We start from the raw sequence: 22,138 nt of genomic DNA, 5'->3' as shown, positions 1-22,138 counted from the left end.
CTTCTCTTGGGCCAAGTAAAGCATTTTTCTGTTTCAAGTTGGTGACTAATCAGTGAAGTGAAAATCAGAGGCACAACGACAGTTTCATGAGTCTGACCCTATCAAGTACGAGTGAGGATGTGAGGAAAAGATGTGCTAGGTGAGCTCGGAAACTTTGGAGAGCAAGCTAAAAATCTAGTATAACGGAAGCTGTGGCCACACTCCCTGCCAGCGAGCGCCACTCCCTGAGAAAACCTGGCACAAGGCATGAAGGGGCGCGCAGCCTTCACTGCAGGCACGGGAGGGAGGGAGGAAGGGAGGGAGGGAGGAAGATATCCACCAGCGGGGGAGGGGGGGCTGAAAACAGAATCATACCCCCCCACCCCCGCAGCAAAAACAAATGGGCTGAGATCTAAGTGTATCAGCATGGGTAACTCAAAAACACTTGAGTGCAAAAAAAAAAAAAAGACACATAAAGCGATACATTTGTATAGAAAGTGAAGCCAACTAAAATACTGTCATTACTATTTAGAGACATGCTGGCGTGCAACCAAAGTAGGAAAACACCCATGGCCATGACGAAGCCTGACCTCGGGAGAGTGACGCTTTGTGGGGCGGGGGGGGGGGGGGGGGGGGGGCGGATAGAGACAAACACAGGAAGCTTCCAGCACTTATTCAATCGGGGCGCTGCTGTCGTATTCTCTGCGTGCTCTGGTTTCTTAAAAATATTTCATTTTTTAAAGGCCGCTTCTGTCATTGTCATGTCAGTGGGTAAATCGTCCAGCCTCCGCGGCATCCCACACCCCGTCATCCATGAACCGGGAGCGGCCCGTGATCCACAGACGCCGGGCTGACAAGCTACCACGCAGGCTTGGCGTCGCACGCTCACACCCTTACTCAATCACCCCGAGAGAGCAAAACGGACTCACTTGAGTCCAGTCTTCACAAATTTCTGCCAATCACCAGGATCAACTTCATTAAGGGAATTCTGTGAATAAAAGAAGTAAGAAATATTCAGGGGACATCTTCAATTCATTTAAAGCACAGAATACAGATCTTAAATTAGAGGCGTTCAGTAAACACGGAATACAGTGAGTGACCTAAGGAATCCATAGAAGCACGCAATTGTTTCTTTCTTTGATTTTTTAAATTGTTTTATTATTTCTGCTAATGGCTCTGTCATTTTATTAGCATGTCTATGATCACCAAATGAGCAGAAAAACACTCCCTAACAGTCCTGTTACCTATCCCTCTGTCCACCACTTCAGAAGGCACTCGTGGCCTGTGTCACGCACAGGGCCAGCCACTCATGGCTTAAACACAGGACAGCACCTCTCCCCAGTGGAAGACCTTTGCACCATCAGCAGGGCCAATGCTGGTCCACAGTCACTGATGTAGAGAAAATCTCCAAATACAGCGCTAAGTTAAATCACAGGGGTGGGTGCTCTGGAGGGAAGGGAACTTCCTGGGATGATGAAAATCTCTGATGGGAGTGTGGGCACAAGGGTATATGTGCATTTGTCAACACTAAACTCTACACTTAAGAGCCCATATTTACACACACACACACACACACACAAAGAGCCTGTATTTCACAACATGAAAATTATTCCTCAGTTAAAAGGGCTGGTGAGGTGGGCTCAGAGTGGGCGGCTGCGTGTGCCTGGCAGCAGGGGGCACAGGGGAACTCTGTACTGTCTGCTCAGCTCTGCTGTGAACCTAAAACCTAGAAACAGTGCATCTATGAAAGAGGAAAAAAGAAGGGAGAGAACGGGAGGTAGGGGAGGGGGGAGGCAAATCCCTGAGAAGAGCACAGCCTGCCCTCAGTCATCGAGCTGGCCTCCTGGATGAGGGGCTGACGACAGGGTCACACAGGAAGGGCCACTGTCACCAGTGGCGGGTGAGCCCAGCACCCTCCTCTACGCTCAGCTCTCCCTAGGTCTTGGGGATGTTCCTCGTGCCCCCTAGTTCTGCCATGTTTGGGCTCCTAGGTACTTTGAATGCACAAACCTGTAACACAATGAATTAAGGCTGAGATACAGGTTAAAAAGTCTCCTGATACAACATAAGCACACCGCTTGACCTATAACCTACGAATCTATTTATCACACAACTGTCACCTAGGGTTATTTTCCTGAGGATTACTTTTTAAATTTTGGGTCCAGAGTTTAAACACAAGTCACAGACCCTATGAGTTTTAACGCAATTTTACATCACGGACTGAGGAATAACTCATATCCTTCAGATGTTATTCCTGTGCAAAAATAATAATTTTATAATGACCAAAAATAGCTGAGTATTTCCAAATTTTATGACAGCTCTAGGCTCACAGTGGCAAGAAGCTCCATGAACCCCAAGTGTAAGAATCTTAAATAAAACTACTCTAAGGCACATCATGATCATGTTGCTTTAAACAATGTAAAGAAAAAAAGATCCTAAGGCAGGGGAACAAAGGTAAGAATGACAAACTTCTTATCGAGAACAATGTATGCCAGAAGACGGGAAAGCAACGACGTTTGACAATGCTCACAGGAAAGAAAAACCTGGAATGAAACTTCCCAACTCATTCTGAGGGCTATGTTACCTGATCCTAAAACCAAAAAACAAGACTGCTAGAAAATGAAATTATAAATAGATATCCCACATGCACACAGATGGAAAAATTCTTGATAAAATATTAGCACATCAAATCCAACGATACGGAAAAACTGTAATACACTGTAATCAAGCAGGTGTATCCCAGGAACATAAAGTTAGTTTAACCATCAAAACTCAATTAATGTAAGTCATCTTATTAGCAGCCTAAACAAAAAAACCAAAACCATAAACCATTTCAGTAGAAGCAAAAATGCGCTTGACAAAATCCCACATCCGTTCTTGGAAGAAGGCAGCGCATCGTCTCGGGGCAGACTCAGCCCTGCTCATCTCCCACTACTTCTGGGTGCACATCTGTGAACTCTGGTCTGTCTATTCCACTCTTTCCTTTCAAAGTGTAATCAGGCTCTCTAAGGAAAGGAAAGACACCTACCAGCAGCTCACTAAATCTCAGCAGCATCTGCCTCTCCTGATCCCGGGTACCATCGTGGTCTTGCTGGCCACCACGGAAAGATACGATCAGCCATTTCACACAGGACTCCAACAGAGTCCTCCTCCAGGCACGCAGCTCTCCGGCCGACCCTTCCAGCACTGCAGACACAGAGTCGGCCACGCTCCAACTGCACAGAAGACAGAAGGCACAGAGTCAGGGGGATGGCCTAAACCCCTCCAGCTTAAGTGTAACTCCCATTACAATGGGCCACCTGGGACAGAGCTCTGAGTCCCACTCCCCCACAGCACCTAAGCACCAGAGTCCATGGCTGCCCTGGCCTCCTTGCTCCAATGTCACAGATATACCAGCATTTTTACAATTACCGGAAACAATACTACTGCACCAGAAAAAAAGATACATTGTCCAGACTTTGCCTAAATCAGGCTATCTCAGTGTCAGTACTACTGACATGTTGGGCCAGATTATTCTTTCTTGGCAGGGGGGGCAGTGCTATGCATGAGAAGATATTTAGCAGCACCCCTGGCCTCTATCCTCTAGATGCCAGAAGCGACAGCCCCCCTCCACCACGTTGTGACAATAAAAAATGTCAGACGTGGCCAACTGTCCCCTGGAGGGGGCAAAATCACCCCCAGTTGAGAACCGCTGCTCTCAGGGCATCAGACCCAGCCATCCACTCACGGAGACGTGCTCGCTCCAGGCAGAATGGCTGGAAGACTTCCTGTAGGAGGTGTCTTCTCACCGACTGGCATGAAAGCAGTGCGGCAACTTCCCACTAGTTTCTAAAAACTACAGGGAAAAGTGAAGCGGAGAGGGGAACGTAAGCCTTCATACCTCTCGCGCCTGCCCGGAGTCTGAAGCAAGGCGGGCAAATGGTCCATGAGGACAGCAAGGTCCTTGGCTCTTGCAAACGGGACCAGCTGGGCCAGGACCTCCTGATGCAGCCCGGACGCTGGGGGCCCCTCTGTGCTGAGAAGCCTGGTCTGCAGCCGTTTCCACAGGGCCTTCCTCAAGACGGGAATGACAGCAGAGGACACTAGGCAGAGGCAAAAAGGAGAAATGGTCACACACTGCGGCATGCTGGGGCCAGCACGTACCAGCTCACAGAGCCCATGGCTAACTTTTAGGAATTTTGTGACTGGTTGAGTTCATACTTGTATCTTGAGGTTGGCCAGGGCAGGAGCACAGATGCCATGGAGATTGGCAAATGCAAGGGCCAGTGTGTTAAACACTGACCAGCATGCCACTGGTTACCTCTCGTCAGTCAACCCTCTGACACTGGGCCCTGAGTGTCTAGCTCGAAGCTGGTCATGGGACTGTGAGGACCAAAGTTCTGGACTCGCTCGGGATTCATGCCTCAAAGGCACGGTAATTGGAGAGGTACACCAAGAATCACTGACTAGAGGGGGCGCCTGGGTGGCTCAGTTAAGTGTCCAACTGTTGGCTGCAGCTCAGGTCTTGATCTCATGGGTTGTGAGATCGAGCCCTACGTCAGGCTCCCTACTCAGCGTGGAGTCTGCTTGAGATTCTCTCCCTCTCTCTCTGCCCCTCCCACTCATTCTCTGTCTAAAATAATAAATCTTAAAAAAAAAAAAAAAGAATCACTGACTAGAAGGGGGCTCTCTTACTTTTTAAAACATCTGTCATCACTGGTACAAAGTCATGACACACTGAGGGAAAGCAGTGAGTGAACGATCATTCATACACACAATAAAAAGAAATTAAGGCAAATTTCAGGTGAGCAAAAAGTGCCTCGGACCTGAAACCCTACAGGTGGAGGAAGAGGGCTGGGCCCAAGCTGCCTTGACTCAGCATCACTCACTGACACTTCTTCTGCTGGGGACAGTGGGCTGGGACAAAGGGCGGTCACCCCAAATGCCTCCCTTGCCCTGGTGCTGACCCTTCCTCGACCCAGCCTTCCCCTGCTTACTGCGGGGGGAGCGGGGGTGGATGGGAGCGTGGGGCAGCACCTCAACCCACGGCCGAGACCCGACACAGGGGAGGGCTGGGAGTGCGAATCTCTCCTCTTTCTCGATCTCCAGAGCTGGGTCAGTGGCTGGAGGACAGAGAGAGAGACTTAGCCCACACCCCAACTGTGGGAGTTCCCTGTTAGACCTCCTCAGCCCTCTGACTTAACACCCCCAGCTGCCCGAAGCCACCAGCTGCTGTACCTCCCGCCGGGCGTGCGCAGTGACCCTGTGTCCTGGCCTGGAGATACGCGTGGAGGAGAGGGAGCAGGTCATCCAGGCGCTCCTGGAGGCAGAGCCCCGTGCCGGGCTGCCCGCACCACAGCTCGAACCGCAGGAGGTGGGTGCAGCTCAGCTGCAGGAGCAGGGCGGCGATGCCGAGGGCCGCCTGCGTCCGCCGGGCCAGGCAGTAGTCGAGCAGGTCCACCCCGACCACGGGGGCCAGCGCGGGCTCTCTCTGCAGAGTGTGGAGGAATACGGCATCCAGCTCGTCCACGGCCAATGTGGGGAGCAAAGCCCCCAGGCCTTTCACAAACTCGGAGGCCCAAAGGAGCTCACTGCTCTGCAGCTGGTCCTGGGGGCTGCTGATCAACAGCTGGACCAGGGCCTTGCCGAAAGCACTCAGGTGTCTCTCCTTCCCGGGAGACTTCGTGGGCCGCTGGGTCACCAGCTGGGCCTCAGGCAGGCTCAGCAGGGCCAGGGTGACCTCTCGGAGCTGGGCGCCCTCCATGTAGGGATGCAATCCCTGCAGGGCCTCCAGTTGCGGGAGGGTCTTTGGTGGTGACGCGGCCGAGCCTGTCCTCCTGTTTTGCAACTCCTTCAACACGCTCTGAGTGATGGCCTCCAAGTACCTGGCCAGGAGGCCCCGCTGACCAGTGCTCTGGAGGACCGGGGCACTAGCCATTAGCAGCTGCAGGACCCCCGCGCTGAGGTGGGCTGCCAGGAGTTTCACAAGGACGGGGCTGAGGGTGTGCGGAGGGAGGGCCTGTTGCTCCAGGGCCAGGTACCAGCCCTCCAGTGTGGGGTGTCGGAGGATGGCCACGAGCACCTCCTCCAGTGTCTGAAATAGAGTGATAAGGCACAGATCTCACACATGGCCCAGAGCCAGCAGGGAGTAGGATGGAGGGCATACAACAGCATTCCTAAGCCATTCCATCCACAAGCCCCAAAGCACCCCAACCCAAGCCTGGTCAAAGCTATAACCCGACTGCAGTGCACTGCCCTCCTCTCCCTGCCCCCCGGGCAACTGTGACAGCTGAACCATGACTGGGCCAGTGCCCCACTCACACCGGCAGGTGTCTGATGAATTCAGCCTGAACGGATTAACTGTACAACAGAATTGCTCTCCACCAGGGGATGGGCTATGCAGAAATGCCCAAATGTGGTGAAGACCAATCATCTGGTTCCTGCTTAGCAGCCCTGCCCTCCGACATCAACCTGACCGAGGGACACAGGGATCCCGGGAGCAGCGGGATCACAGTGCGGGAGACCCTGCATCTGGGAACGGTGGGTGGGGATCAAGCTACTGTGCGAGCCTGCCAGCCGGAACCGAAGGTAATGTGCGGGCAGAGGCTGAGCCTTGAGTGACCCCCAGGGAACTAGCTCTGACCCACCACCGTGTTCAAACCACCGGCAGAAAGTGGCTGAGCACCCTTGCTGATTAGAGAATAATCTATTCCGGTCGTTCTAAGCAGCCGTGCAGAACACAATTCCTAGCCCACAAAGTGACCCCGGGCCCCGGGGCCGGGAATACGTTCTCTTCCTCATTCACTCAACAAGGAAGGAAAGAGGAGTCCGTCACACCTTCCAACAGACCTCTGCCCATTAAAAACAGAGAAGCGTGGTTTCACGTTAGCACTGCCTTGCTCCCTGTCAAACGGCTACTAGGTGGTCCTGCACCTACAGACACCTCCCAGAAAGTCAACCCGGAGATCAAAGGAAGGAGGCCATCCATGAGAAGCGTGACTGCTTCCCGAGCCCAGTAAAACAGGTAAAATGGCAGATGGTGAGAGAAAGATGCACCCCAGCCCCAAGGCAACAGTGGCTTCGAGGTCCCCAGCAGGGGAGAGGTAAGCTCACGCTGGGGAGCTACTGGGCCAGCCGCACCCACCGCCCAGCCTTCGCTCAACACAGGCTGCAACTGCTCAAAAGGCAAACGTTCCCAGTTTCACAAGATGCTCATGTCACCCGGTGTAAGAGAAACAGCTTGCAGGGAAGGCAACTGGAAAGCTACACGCCCACATTATACCATGCTCATCTGTGGGTACAGGGGTCAGGGGTTGGGGGGAGGTTCAGTGTCCCCTCTGCGGTGTTGTGCGATTCCTTGTTTACCTGCAACGAACACGTCCTCGTGTTGGATCAGAAGCAGAGGGAAAGCCAAGGTCTGAGACTTGACAGGAAAAGGTTAACAGGAAGGAGACCCACGGAAGAATGGCAGCGGTACCTTGTCATTAGCCAGCTCCAGCAAGGCCATGGACTCCATGTCCAAAAAGAGGTCGGATTCGGCCTGGGCGGCCTCGCGTTTCTGCTGGTTCTGCGCATCCAGCTGCACACAGTGGACGACCAGGCGCCTGAGGAGGTCCAAGAGGAGCTGCAGGAGGGCAGGCCCTGCACTTCGGCCCAGCTGTGAGGACAAGAGCCGCACGACTGCTCAGAGGCCGGCGGGGGGGGCTCACAGTCGCCACGACCATGACTGCCGCGTCCCTCCGCAACCAGAAGGGGCCACATTACCAGAAACAAGGACTGAGGAGGGCAACGGGCTAGAGTGGCAACTCCTTGTAAAACACCAAGAACCTCAAAGTCCTTTCTCAGTAAGATGTGCCCCCTAAATCTCGATGAAGTATGCAGGTTTATCTTGACCAAGGTGAGGGAAACCCAAACTAAAACTCCGTAAACCACACCAGGAACGGAAAGCTCACCAATGAACGACAAAATTACAACTTATGCAAGACGGTGGGTCTGGCAGCGCACTGACCCCGTCTGCCGTGGAAAGGACCCTGGCAGAAGGGTCGGCCGTGTCGGCTCCTGGTCTGCAGGGGTCTGCAGCTGCTGAGGGGTACAGATTCTGCGAGGGGTACGGAAGCCTGCAGAAACTGGGTGCCGAACCCACCTCTGCACGTCCGCTCCAGGGAGGAGAAGCAGTCCAGGAGGGAGGGGCAGGCCGTGAACTAGCAGCCCAGGCTCCCCGGCTGGGTGGGGGGCGGGGGGGCGGGGCGGGGGGGGGTCCTGTGTATGTCACGTCACTAAGTCTCCTCGTGAGCAACGGGGTGACAATGAGACTCCAGGGCTCTAGCAACACCGTCACTCGGTCTGGACCCGACTCCCAAGGGGCCGCTCTGGAGGCCGAGATGCGGGGACACGCGGGGTCCGCACGGAGAGGCCGGGGGGTGCGGACCTGGCCGAAGCTCTGCACGGTGCTCCTGAGGTACAGCAGCAGGTGTGTGGCCGAGCGCAGCAGCTGGTGCATCGGGACGTGCGGGAGGGCAGCCCGCAGCCGCGCCTGAACCTGCCCGTCCAGGAGTGCGCCCTCGCTCTCGTAGGCCGTCTGCAGCAGGGCAGCGAAGGAGGAGGCTGGAGGACCCTGGGGCGCAAGGCTGCCTGGCGTCTGAAGGGGCTTGGGGAGGCAGCAAAAGCCCGGAGGGGAAGAAAGACAAACAACCACAGATGAAAAACGTACGCGGTCTGCTAAGACAGGTACGGGGTGACGTTTATGACAAGGGGACACTTCACAATTGCGTCCTAATACTAGAAAATACGTGACTGCGTGACATTTTATTTATGCAAATTAAGCCGCAGCGTTCTCAGTCACAGGTACGTTCCCAGAGGGCCTTAACACAAAGGCACTGGATCGGGAAGGCGTTCACACACGCTGGGGAACGGACGCTGCCGCCTGGAGCCCCGTGTGACAGACATTTCACTCAGAAGAGTCACTGTCCAGGCAAGCATCTGACTCTTGATTTCGGCTCAGGTCACGATCTTAAGCCCCGCGACAGGCTCTGTGCTCTGCGGGGAGTCTGCTTCTCCCTCTGCCCCCCCATCACTCATGCTCGCTCTCTCTCACTCTCAAATAAATAAATAAAATCTTAAAAAAAAAAAAAGAAGAAGAAGAGTCACTGTGATTAATCACTGGGAACTGGGAGGTCACAGCCGTGCAGGAACCAGCTCGGTAAGCTCCAGGCCTTCCAAAGGCCCTCCCCCAGGAGCCTCGGTCAGAGTATCTTGTTGGGGGACTAACAAGAGAGCGGACAGAACGAAGACAAATTTCTGGACTTCTACCTCAAACTGAAGTGGTTGATTTTTTCTACGACAACCACACTGCCTTTTTTATTCACCCCCACGTGCCTCATGCTCCACATCGCAAGGCCAACGAAACGAGGCTGCGTGTGTCCAGAAACACAGCAGGTCTCCGGGCAGGGTCCCCGGACCAGCAGCAGCGCTGCTCGGAACCGCCGAGAGAGGCCAACCACCCGGGGCCCCCTGCCGAACCGAACGCACTCAGGGTGGGGCCTGGAGACCATGTCTGACGCCCCCTGGAGGGTGAGCAGCACTGCTGGGGACCTACTCAGCAGAAAGCGGACGCCTTCCTCCGAGCACCCGTGAGGTGCAGCCCTGAACTGCGACGCTTGCCCTGAGCTCTGAGCGGCCACCACCAAGTCTGAACCACAGCCTAGCCGGGGGGGCGGGGGGGAAGGTGGCAGCGGCCGGGAAGGGCGTGGACACTGGAGCCCACTGCCTGGGCAGAATCCTGACCTTGCTCCCACTGCTGCCTAGTGGTGGAATCACTCTGTGCCTCAGTTTCCCCATGTGTGTAATGAGCGCAGTAACTCCTGACCTTCTTGGAGCTGCTGTGAGGATTAAGGGACTTAAAACACACGTAGTATCCCTAGCAGCGGGCCCTGACGAACGGAAACGTGCAAGCACTGTAAGCGACGGCTACAAATATCACAAGACAAAGAGGCCCTGAGCCGCCTTTTTCAAGAACAGCTAAAAATTGAATATATACACAAAATGCACACCACAGTTAACTGCCCCCCTGCCCTCCAACATTCATAAATAGTCTGCAATGGGGCCAGACCTGCAGCACCCCATTACAAGAATGTAGTCCCCACGTAAAGAAGATTCTTTGTTTCCACTTTCCCGGTCTTCACAGAATGGAGACTGCTGGGGGCCGCCAGGGCCCGGGCTGCCAGCTGAGCCCACACGGCTGAGGAGCGTGCTAAGGCCCGCCGGAGAAAGCTAGGACCCACGCGTACCAGATGACTCGGTAAGGAGAAAAGGCAACCTCCCTCCCGCCCCGAAGCCGGCACCGTGACGAGGGAGCCCTGCAGCCTGCGGGAAACTCAATTCCCTGCATCACCGAGCCATCTAGGCTCCATCCTAGCAGCTGAACAGCAGTGACGCCCCCTGAGCGCCTTCTCTTGTGCAGGGAAAGCAGAAGGTTAACGAGCTTCTCCCTGGAAACTGAGCAGCCGGACAGCTGCACAGCTGGGGCACAGCCAGAGTGGCCCACGGAAGGCACCTCGGGGTTTTCTAGGCAAAGGCCTGGCTTCCGTGGGAGCAGTGATGCCCAGCTCACCGAGGCCTCTCGGGCTGGCTCTGGGATCCAGCGGCTGTAGTATCCGCGGAACCGGGACAGCTGATGGCAGCAAGGCAGGGCCGGAGGCTCCAACGTGTCGTAAGCCTGAAGCAGCAGACACAGAGCCAGAGGGTCCCTCTGCGTGTGGAGCAGGTCTGTCAGCACTGCCGTCAGATACGCCACGACGCTCTCTCCTGCAGGGGAATGAGATGTGTGACCACCCTTCTGCGACCCATCAGTAACACCAACTCCCACGCGGATTTGAGACCCAGCAAAATGCAGGCCAACACACTGAGAGGCAGATGCTACCACTGCGGGGCGCATCCAGGCTCCGTTTCATTGACTCTGCGACACACACACCCTCAGGCTTCCGGTCCCAAGGCCTGGAAGTGGAGACCCAGGCGTGGAAGAGGTGATGCAGAAGCCACGTGCGGCCAGGACTCGCTTGGTGCTCACCAATCCGTCTCTCGTTCCTCGGCACGCGGCCGTCGCCTATGGTTAGGCTAGGACCACGTGACTGAGGCAGCCACTTCCAGGCCTGGCCAGAACAGCCTCAGCGTGACTGCCCTCTCTCTCTTCCTTTTCCAAGGTGACCCCTGAAGCCATATGTTGAGACAGCACAGCTACAAGATGGGAGTGGCCTGGAGCCCTGAGCTGCCTCCTACAGGACAGTCACCCAAAAGAGCAACGTGACCTGTGCTAGGCTATGGCAAGGTCTAGAAAAACAGCTTTACTCGTTAAACCACTACATGTTGGGGCTTCTTTGTTATTGCAGCAAAGCCTGAGCAACCCTAAGGACACCACTGTGATCTGTGAGTACTTCCTTGGTTCTATGTTCCAGCAACTTCCAGCAAGTATGAAGGACTCCTAGCCTAGCATCGTGATAGGAAGAACAAACGTTGAAGAGAAAACATCAGTGTTCCAGCAGGGGCCTGTGCAGCCCCACAAATGCATTATTATGGACTTATGCTCAAATGACCATCTCCCAGAAGTCCAGCTAGCCTCTAGACTTATCCTTACGTGCTCAGCTCTAAAGGCCAAGTAGCTATCATGATGGTGGGTCTGAATCTTGCTGCCTTGGATTTTCAGCCATTACTCCCAGAGCCCCTGGAATCACACCTCCTACTCCGCAGAGACCCAGCTGGATGATGCACCCAGAGTATCCTGACGACACACAGGTACCTGTTTCACTTTCTGTCCCAAGGAGCAACTTATTCCTGGCTTCCAGGGCGGCGGGGACCACCGCGCTGAATGGGAACGTGAGCAGGATCATGTCATCATTCAGTAAGAATCCAATTTCCTCATCCAAGCCTTCGCTGCCCTCCACCAGGACGTCCACCATGTCGAGAACATCTGAGTCAGAAAGGGGACAGTCAAACCAAGGCAAGAGCCACTGAAGGAACCCACTGCAAAGAGTTCCACAGGGAGGGATAAGAGAATGTTTGATAAAAGCTAAATGTCCCCGGGGGAAAAGGTTTCATAGGAAGTTTGGTTCTGAATAGATGAGGACATCGCCTATAGAATCCTGAGATCTCTGCCAGACAAAATGCAGGATATCCAGCTCAGGTGGTAAGAGACTGAAGTTTCCTCAGGTGACACGGAGAAGCCCCCAAAACCTTAACCTGGATATTCAGGCAAACAAGTCAAAATCTGAGAAGCAAAAAAGCATAAGGTTGAAGAACAGACCAGAGCCAGTGTCAGGTCCAAATCCCGACTTTCCTAGGTACTAGCTGTGTGACTTGAGCTAATTACCTAACCTTTCTGTGCCTCAGCTGTCTCATCCCTGTATAAAATGAGGAAAAGGACACCTGCCCTGTAGGGTGGTTCATGAGGTTGCAGGAGGTAGATTTATGAAGAGCTGAGAGCAACACCTGGCACAGAGGAAACACTGCACAAATAAAAATAACCCAGCAAATAGACTCTGTACATACTCCCCATTCTATGAGCAAATAAGGCAATTTTCATTTCCAGAGTAGACTGAGCTTTGACTCAAAGAAACAGATGTCTATACTCTGCATGAGACGTGAACACAATTCTCATTTTCATCACTGATTTGCCACGGTGGCTTGAACTTCAGAAGCCCAGGAGCAGAGGCAGCGGCGCCTACCGTCGATGTGAGAGACAGGAATGCTGACATCATCGGCATCCTGCTTCGGCCCAGTGGCCTGCAGTGTGCTGGCTTCCTGGACAAAGTCAGAGGCTTTGTCTGTGTATGAATAGGGACTCGCCACCAAAGTCAGCAAAACCTGGGCATTGAAGAGTCAAGCAGAAAACATTCTGAGGGTCACAAATGAAATGCAAATATGCCAAAAAATATCACCGGTAAAATGAGGGAAGAGCTAAAATGTTAGCAGTCCTCAATAAGAACAGCAATTTTTCTGCCAAGTTTTTAACTTTTTGTTATAAAATTAAAAAAAAAATTCCTTTAGTATAAACCATTGCTTTTAATATCGCTCTAGGCATACTATTGTTCTCTTCGTGCAAAAACAAATCCTCGAAAGGTAATTAAATAGTACATGGTAATATATACCCATTTTACAAATTCTAAAACTAAGCAAATTCTGACATCTCGGCAGGAATTATGAAGTAAGCCAGAAATGGGGCATTTGGCACTAGTGCATCAAAAATGCCTTAACTGAGCTAAAAGCTAATTGGCTTATTTACTAACATGCTCCTTTAACACTGGAAATAGGTGCTTACACGTTCCAAAAACTGAATCACAGTCTCTCGTTTCTCTTCTGGGGTGTAATCTAAGTGCTCTAGCCACAGCTCCAGCTCCTTCCACGTGTGCTCGAACACCCCTGTGTCCCGAAGAATCTGTCAGGAAGCAGATCGGGGGGTTGGGGTCACCACGCTCTGTGCGAGCCGAAGCAGCATAACACAGAAACCCAAGAGCACAGAGGGGGTCAAAGTCTCATCTGCAGTTCTACTCCAAAAGCCACTCTTTCAAAACAACACTCCCATGGTTGAGGGAAACAAGGAAAAGAGATCATGCTGCACTCTATTAAAGATCACACGATCCCTGGTCTTGCTGCTTCCTATTCCTTTCTTTCAACTCCTAAATAATAAAAAGAAAAAAAAAAACCCAGTGGCTACTTAGGAGTCTGGTTTTTATACCTGGATTGTCACAAAGACCCCAGGTAGATGTGCATGACTCAGCCCCTCACAGCAACCAACCATCAGCCTGCATGAAATTCTCCAACACACCACTCACGTCACGTCAGTCACATCACGTCACCGCAGTGCGGCCCGGCCCCTCAAGCCTCAGACCTGGGGCAAGGAGCACCAGCATTTCTAAGAGAACAGAATGTGTTAAGGGGCAGGACCTTGAACCAGGGGGATTAAATGACGTCCCCAAATGGACCGATGCCACAGACTGAGAGTCTGAGCAGCCCCCCTGCACAAGCCCTGCAGCAGAGCGCACCGAAGGGAGACCCGACGGTGCCAATCCCACCTACGTGCAGTCAGCGATCACAAAATCGGCCTGGGGTCAAGTGCAGGCCTATAGGGAAATGACAACCTGTAGAGGTCAAGACCCAGACGTTCACGTTCTTCAAGCAGCTCAGGTGAGGTTATAGGGCAGCAAGATTACCAGCACTTCAAAGAAAGGTAGAATCTCTGCACCCTAAAAACAATGACGTGAATTCTGTAGCACCCGCGAGACATTTGCTGCACAGCAGAAATGACGAATTCGATTTCCTACGGCGGCATCAAGTGAGTACCAAGTGTAAGAAAGAGAAGCTAACAGTCCAACTCCCTGTTCCCTTCCATGGACTTTGACACCCATGCTATGGGTGACTGAGGAGGTAAGGACGGCGGAGCCCTGGAGAAGGCTGAGTTTGGACATGTGGGAAGAGGGATGGTCTATGTAAACAGAAATCCATTTCTTGAGCCTATAACGTACAAGGCATGACCTACTACGTGATCACAAGTACTCTCCTCTCCTCTGAAAGCCTACTGTTTCATCATTCCTGTTCACCATGGGAAAACGAAATTCAGAGAGGTTGAGTAATTTGCCCAGTGCCACCCAGGAAGGAGTAGAAGCAGGGCTCAGATCTAGGAACAGGACCTCAAAGCCCACGTTTTCCACTCCATGCTGCCTCTTGGGAACACAGCTGGGTTTAGGGGTCATAAATTAAAACTGCCAAAAAACCTCCCTTTTTTTTTTTTTTAAAGATTTTATTTATTTATTTGACAGAGAAAGACACGGCGAGAGAGGGAACACAAGCAGGGGGAGTAGGAGAGGGAGAAGCAGGCTTCCTGCTGAGTGGGGAGCCTGATGCGGGGCTCGATCCCAGGACCCCGGGATCATGACCCGAGCCGAAGGCAGACGCCCAACGACTGAGCCACCCAGGCGCCCCAAACTCTCCCATTTTTAAGTTTAGAGAAGTCCTGATACACCCTTAATTCAACAACCGTTTACTAAGCACCTACCATAACAAAGAGTGAAAATGCCTCTCAGAATTAGGAACTGGTAGAAAACACTCACCTTTATGATCAGGAGTTTGGTGGATGACTTGAGCTGCAGATGGCTACTGGTCACAAACATTTTCATCAGTAAGTAAAATACAGATCGCTCTCCTCCAATGATTTCTGCATCTGGGCCTTCCTGGAGTTTGAAAAGCAGCACATTCTCAACATTACAGAGGCCACAGTACGCTGAGCAAACAGGTACTGCATGCCCCACATGCTCCCAGCCTCTTATCTGCTCTCGTATAACTACAACCTGGTGAGACTGCTGGGATTTTAGACGTGAGGGGCCTCAGAAGCTCAACGAAACCCCTGAACAGCAGTTGGATAACTGGGCCTGGTTGCATGTCAGCAAAATGCCAGTGCGGACAGAATCGATCCCATATACATAATGTAGCCTCTCACAAAGGCTTTTGAGCTTCAAACGCGTATCTCAGCGAAGTACACGGAGCTCCAGACCCCTGGTCCCAGTGCCATCAAGGCTGTGTCTGGCCTTGAGCGCGTGAAGGGCTGGTGTCCATGGAGCCCAGCAGACTGCAGCTTGTATGCAGAAGGTGGCGCACTGAATATAAATTAGTATTTTAATACCAGTTTCTTGCAAAGTTAAGAGGCCTCCCTCTGTTCACTTTCCAAATAAATCAGCAGGATTCCCATTGGCCCTGTTCAGCTGGGGTGAAAAACGACACCCCTGGCTGGTCATCTCTCTGGGGTCCGTGGCAGTGACCTCACGGTGGGGTGCGGAGGTTGAGAGCAGGGCCATGGGCAACACTGCCTGGGGCCAATCCTGGATCCTCCAGCTACGGCTGGCTCCCTGCACAGGTGTCCTGAGCCCTCTGTGCCCCGGCTGCCTCGTCTCTAAGTGGCGGTAAAGGTGCGGATGCATGGAGCACATGTGTCAGTCCTCAACTACAATGCAGGTGAACCTCAGGAGAGGATCTGGAAAAAAATGCACAGATCCCAGCGCCCCCTGCATGCTCACACCTTTCTGGAAGTACAACAGGTAAAAATGCCCACATACATTTCCACACTATTGGTTCCATAAGATTTTAAGTAAGATCTGAGTCACTAAAAAAACAGTCATATGAGCTACTGAGAAACACACTCTGACAATGCTTCATTTTGCCTGGTCACTTTTCCTCTGGATAGAAGTGATAAGCATCCCGTGCTTAAATACACAGGTTAAGTATCTGCTGAATCTTGAGTTCCCTTTGATTCAATGTTATATATTCTCCAGAAAGTCCTAGGAGACATTATTAAAGGCAAAAAAGTGTCAGCAATTCTTACAGACTTTTCCGCCAGCCTCAATCCTCTCCTGGCTTGGTATCTATTCCCATCTCTGTCTTAACTTCTTCCAGGATGAGGACAAAAGAAAAGAAATGTATTTTATTTCCGAAAAAGTTTTAAAATGACAAGACATAAAGTCGTCAAGATGAAGAAAACCCCAAACTCCCAATACCCAGCAATGATACTGTTTCGGTCAGAACACACGAAAACACCCTATTTTGCCAAAGCAAAGAGACTCTGAGGCCTCCTGGTTCACAAATGAGGCCCTGACCTCTGCTCTGCGTGCGTCTGAGAGGGGAACCGTGAATGTCTTCCTTGTAACCATCAGGTTCTGATCCAGTTAGAAATTTCCAGGCCAAAAAACCAACATGCCCGCGAGTTAGTGAACAGAAGGCGGGAGCTCTCCGCTTCCTACCTGTGCCTTTAACCACAAAAACTTGCTGGCGGGCAGCTCCAGGGCCACCTTGAGAATGTGGTGCTGCAGAATGGGAGGGACCTCGTCTCGGAGGCCCTGCTCTGAGATGATGCCTGTGGGCAGAGAGGAACACAGACAGGAAGTCACGTGGAGGAAGGTGCGCAGCCACCGCTGTCCCTGGCGAAGGGGACCGGAGAAGGAACTCCATCCGCAGAAATAAGAAGGGCGATCTGGGGCTCTGCCCTCCCTTGTCCTGGGCCCACTCTTCTGCCCGGACGCACCTCACCTGCCGCGTCCTCCCCCTCCTGTGGTCTATCCAAATCTTCAGCAGAAAGCCCGCAACTCCATCAGCCCAAAGCAGCCCGCTGGCCCCCACCAACCTCTCCCTACAGCCTGAAGCCGGGAACCTCATGCTGCGCCCTGGGTGTGGTCCCTCACCGAGGTCAGCCCAGTGGGAGGCACCGGCCTCACTCCCCAGACTACAGAGATGTCGTGAGCATGCTGTGGCCACCGGAGCCCCAGCCTGGGTCCCTACCCTCTGCCCTGAATTCTGGATTTCTCTTTGCTTGGGAATGACACAATACTAAATAGTAAATGGTAAATTTCATATTCTCACAGCAAGGAGAACCTTTCACCTTCCAACAATTAAAAAGTTAATTATAGCTTTTCATTAGGATTATTCCAACAGCTTATATAAATGCCAGGAATGATATTTCTGCAAGTTTTCTTCTGTGGGCCCAATTATAAAGTTGATTTTATTAGACAAATTTTTCCATCAAGGAAACGTGACCAGACAAGCACTGAATTACTTTTACAAGATGTGGTTTGAGCCTGCCTCACTGAGGAAAATATGAGTCAACGATGTCAGAAGTGCCTCTGCGCGAATGGGACATCCCTTCTCAGCGGCTCTCATTTCTTTTTTTTTTAATTAATTACTTTTTTTATTTAAATTCAACTAACATATAATGTATTATTGGTTTCAGAGGTAGAGGTCAGTGATTCATCAGTTGCATATACCATCCAGTGCTCATTACATCTCAGGCCCTCTAATTTCTGCAGCCCCGCTCCTTTGAAAAGAGGCTTTAGAGTTAATGTCACACGATCAGATTTGTCATTCGTCCCCGGCAGACAATTCAGGCTGCCTGGCTTCTCCCTGCTCTGCCTGCTGCTAAGCGTTCATCTGATATTTACTTAAGGAACACTGGCTATTTAAAATGTATTAGTCCACACACAAATAACCAGGCTGGGGGCTCACGCATGCCGGCCCTCAACTCCGGGGGCCCTGCTGTGGCTTAGCTGCACGTCCTTCATCCCCGCCAGCACACAGCAGAGGGGCGCCTGCGGTCTCAGGGGACACACCTTTCAGGAGCTTGCTGAAGTCAAAGTTGTACTGCATGACCACGTGTGGGACCACCTTCTGGTACAGGCATATGACCTGGAGCAGAACGGCTTTCAGAAGAATGGTTTCTGCATCATCTGAACCAAGATCAGACACCTCAAATTAGGAAACACACTTGTTCTTTGCCCTTCATCAGCAGGCGAACCACCCGTGACCCATTGCAGTCAACCCCACGCTGAACGCAGAGGCTGCACACAGATCCCTACGAAGTCAACATGGTCAGGACTGTCCAAACAGACTGGGTTTAAATCCCCATTTCGGTGCTGTGACCTGGGACAGGTTACAGCTGCTCTCTCTCTCTGTGCTCGAGCATCCTCATCTGAACAACGGGGATTCAGCAGCACCTACCCTCGCAGTCACTGTAAAGATTAAATAGCAGAGACAGAAGATACGAGACCCACTGCCTGGCAGGCCAATAACAAGGTTTGAGTCAATGTCTCCCATTACTGGGGGGACTGTGTAGCCCAGCTCTATCTGCACAGTAAATGAGAGCCCCCAACCCCCAACATGGAAAGGCCAGAGTACATGACACCCATCATTCAAGTCTTTAGAGAGTCACGGTGCTCGCATAAAGCTTGGGTGCATTCCCAATAGACGCCCTGAAAGCCCCTGTAGGCAGGCGGTGTCCCTGGCTGCCCGTACCACCTCTGTCTGCACACAGCAGAGCCCCGCACAATCCTCACCGCACTCGGGAGTCACACAGAAGGTGGGAGTCTGGTTGTCCCTCTTCTTTCCTTTCTCATCATCCTGTTTTGTGTCCTGCTTTCGAAGGGACTGCCAGACCCACACGATGGTGTTGAGATCTGGTAAAATCTAAAAGGGAAAACAAGAAAACAAAAAAAACCAACCACATTAAACAAGGCAAGGAAATAAATGAAATGAACCTACTAAGGAGAAGCAAAAACAAAGGGAGGATTTGAGCACACGTGGGGGTGTGTGTGTAAGAGACGGGATGGGGGGAACACAGGCCCACATCCTCTGTGAGTTCTGCTCTGTGCTGCTGATTCCCACGACTGTACAGCAAGGACTTGGTGAAAACACAATCGCTGATGATTACAACAAACCCCCGAAGACTCATTCACCAGAGCAAGACACTGGGAAAAAGAAACCCGTCCTCTGATCGGCCGGGGGCCTCGCCCAGCATGACCTTGGCTCCTTCCTGGCAGGTGCCCCCTCTGCAGACGATGACTGCCCTTCCTGACTTACCAGAATAGGCCCCGGGGAGGAGGGCGCAGGAGGGGCCTCCCAAGCCACCCCCTCACCTTAGCCCCAGCCCAGTGTGTGTGCAGCGGCTGGGGAGGGAAGAACAATCAGCTCCCGATGAGGCTGGAGGTCCAAGAGCACCCGAACCCCTCCACTGCACTTCGTTTCACACCTAGCCTCTGTGCTCCTGGGGCTGCCTCTTCCCCTGGTGTGCTCGCCCATGACAGCTGTAAGGAACTTTCTGGAACCTCATCTGGAATGGCCACAGCTGCTCCCATGCCTACCTTGCTCAGAGCTTCTCTAAAGAGCCGCACGAATTCTTCCATCACCTCGGCCGAGTACACGCTTGATCCTTGCCACGTCTCTTTATTCAGGCAGTGGTCAACGGTTTTCAATGCTCTTTTCAAAATGACGGAAATAAGGGATAAAGCTGTGTGTTTCACCGATTTGCTGTCCAACTGGGAAGAAAAAGAGGTAAATCCACACTGGAGGCTGCACTGGTGGACACAGACCTCCCAAGCCCTGGGACTGACAGGCCCTTGCTCCTCCTGGGGTCCCCAGCAGGGAGGGCCGCACGAGATGGGCAGCCTGCGGACCCTGCCTCTTGACCTCCTGCAGATCTGACCTCAGCAGTGGCTGAGGAGACGGCAACTGAAAGAAACATCTGATAGTTATTTTTAGTTCTGTTTCATTGTCTATGTTTGGTAAGTCTTTTCTGACAGCCACTGAGCTCATTGGATTATCCTCATCAAGAACAGCTACAATCTCACCAGAACCCCACCAGCTCCTGGAAAAGCACTTAATGTGTCCTGAAATGACACGGTGAGAGGGGGTGGCTGGCCTTCCATCCCAGACCGCCTGCCGGAGCCACTCCCAGAGGGCAGGGACATGGTCTTCCACCCAGAAAGGGGCCGCATCCGACATCCGCCTTTCAGTTCTGTTTCCTTAACAGCCCCTCGAGATTAAACAGTTTGTGTCTCCCACCAGACTGATGGGCAAGTGAGCTGGGTCCTAATTTTGGTTATTACGACTTGGCAACCAGAACAAAAGGCCTTTCTGCCCAGCCCCACGCCGGCCTCCTCCCTGTTCCTCACCCGCTGCCCACTCTCAGCACAAACCCTGGAGACAGGAATCAGAAATGCTGAACCCCACTGCACCACCAGGGGGTCCTCGCTGCTCTGCACCGACTGCCCATCACCGCTGGGGCCACCTCGAGTCCGTGTGACCCACCACGACAGACCCCAGTTCTGCCGTGTCCACACGACAACCCGGACTGCCTGACGGGTGGGGACTCCTCCTGCCCCACAGACACCCGGCCTCCCCCAGCTAAGTCTTGAGGCAACCTGGGAACATGAGGGCCTGGCAGAGCCCAGGACCCACGTGTGCCAACAGCTCGCAGCCGTTCACTTAAGGCCACGCCACGGAGCTGTGCTGAAAGATACATGCATCCCTCAGAACGTGGCTCCTGCAGGGACTCGGGGACCTTTATAATGTATAATGATAGGAAATTTAATCTTTCCGTGAATGTGTCCAATTTTTTCCATGAACATGTCCTCTCAAAAGGCCTGAAATAGCTAATCCCCAAAGTAAACATTCCCCAGAAATTTTAACAGTATTCACTTATACCACAAAAGACAGGATTTGCCAGGCAAATTTCAGTCCTACCCCATCCACAAATCCTCAACTGATAGTTTTATACACGACACAGGGCTACAGCTGAACACACTGCCCTGTGTCTGGGTCCAACAGGCTCCCACCCTCGGGCAGGTGCAGAGAGCCATGCAGGAGGCTGTGGTTCTGGCTCCGTGCTGGAGCAATAAAATCAGCAGCTGCATCCTCTGGCTGGAATGTTCCTCAGGCTCAGGGTCCCTTGCCCAGGTAAGTGGACACGGAAAGCCTGAGGCTCACTGACAAAACACCATCCAATAAATCCAGGTAGGCATTCTCAGAATGATCCCCAGAAAGGCCAATGCAGTGAACAGGAGAAAGTTCTAGAAGAAAGGCGACCACTTACATTTAATGCCTGGGTGAACATGATCTTATTGCACACCAGGGGCACAGTGGTCACCATCACCATTGCCAGGAGCCGAGGCAAGGGGATGAACTCTCTGGTCTGAAAAGCCCGGGAAATGTCCGGCTGGGCCTCATAGATCTATGAAAAAAGAGAACAGAGAATGAGCTAGTGCAGGGTACGTTTCAAACCTGAGGCTAACTGTAGGCACCCCACAGTGAAGCTGTTCCAACGAAAGGATTATAGTGATAAAGGTCCAAGGCCTGCTAAGGAACAGGGTCCGGAAGATTAACCCCTAAATCTACTTGTTAGAGAAAAGTCAGGTCACGAGACTGTTTGTTACCAGGGCAATGCCCTTCAAAGCAGAGCCCAGCGTGGCAGCCTGGGGAGCCCCTTAAAACCTCTGATGACAAATAAGTCACTGCTGGAGCTAACAATTGTATTACTCACCAGTTACTGCACTTGACAGACACGTGACAAATTATGTCATCTTTTAATACTTCATGACAACCCTTTGGGGTAGGGATATTTTACATTAAAATAAAAAACATTCATGGATGACAAAATTGGACCTCAATAAGGTTAAGTAATTTCCCCCGGGGCACACAGCTAGAAAGCAGTGAAGCAAGGACTCGCACCCAGGCCTGCAAAGGCCATGAACTTGCCCGCTGCCCTTCCCTGGGAAGAGCAGCACCAGAGCACCTCCCCAAAAGGGTGGTGGCCACAGGCTACCTTCCCCCAAATGAGGGGCAAAATGCCTCCTTCTCATCCTAAGATACACGTGGGGAC

At 52.4% G+C, this 22,138-nt stretch overlaps 1 protein-coding gene across 1 annotated transcript in view; it reads right to left on the bottom strand.

The window, feature by feature from the left end:
- The window catches only part of URB1 (URB1 ribosome biogenesis factor), a 66,130-nt gene that overhangs the window by 22,520 nt on the left and 21,472 nt on the right, over positions 1-22,138 (bottom strand). The window contains exons 10-25 of the mRNA XM_078079344.1: positions 21,353-21,490; positions 19,623-19,796; positions 18,819-18,948; positions 18,096-18,212; positions 16,737-16,849; positions 15,057-15,176; positions 13,268-13,384; positions 12,675-12,813; positions 11,750-11,920; positions 10,568-10,761; positions 8,387-8,605; positions 7,436-7,615; positions 5,197-6,052; positions 3,860-4,061; positions 3,008-3,194; positions 909-967 (exon numbers count right to left, since the gene is read on the bottom strand). Of these exons, the coding sequence (XP_077935470.1) occupies positions 909-967; positions 3,008-3,194; positions 3,860-4,061; positions 5,197-6,052; positions 7,436-7,615; positions 8,387-8,605; positions 10,568-10,761; positions 11,750-11,920; positions 12,675-12,813; positions 13,268-13,384; positions 15,057-15,176; positions 16,737-16,849; positions 18,096-18,212; positions 18,819-18,948; positions 19,623-19,796; positions 21,353-21,490 (3,116 nt within the window). The remainder of the gene's footprint in view (positions 1-908; positions 968-3,007; positions 3,195-3,859; positions 4,062-5,196; positions 6,053-7,435; positions 7,616-8,386; positions 8,606-10,567; positions 10,762-11,749; positions 11,921-12,674; positions 12,814-13,267; positions 13,385-15,056; positions 15,177-16,736; positions 16,850-18,095; positions 18,213-18,818; positions 18,949-19,622; positions 19,797-21,352; positions 21,491-22,138) is intronic.

The sequence above is a fragment of the Halichoerus grypus genome, chromosome 1 (genome assembly GCF_964656455.1).
Source record: "Halichoerus grypus chromosome 1, mHalGry1.hap1.1, whole genome shotgun sequence".
Classification (NCBI taxonomy): domain Eukaryota; kingdom Metazoa; phylum Chordata; class Mammalia; order Carnivora; family Phocidae; genus Halichoerus; species Halichoerus grypus.
This window is presented reverse-complemented; position numbering and strand designations above follow the sequence as displayed.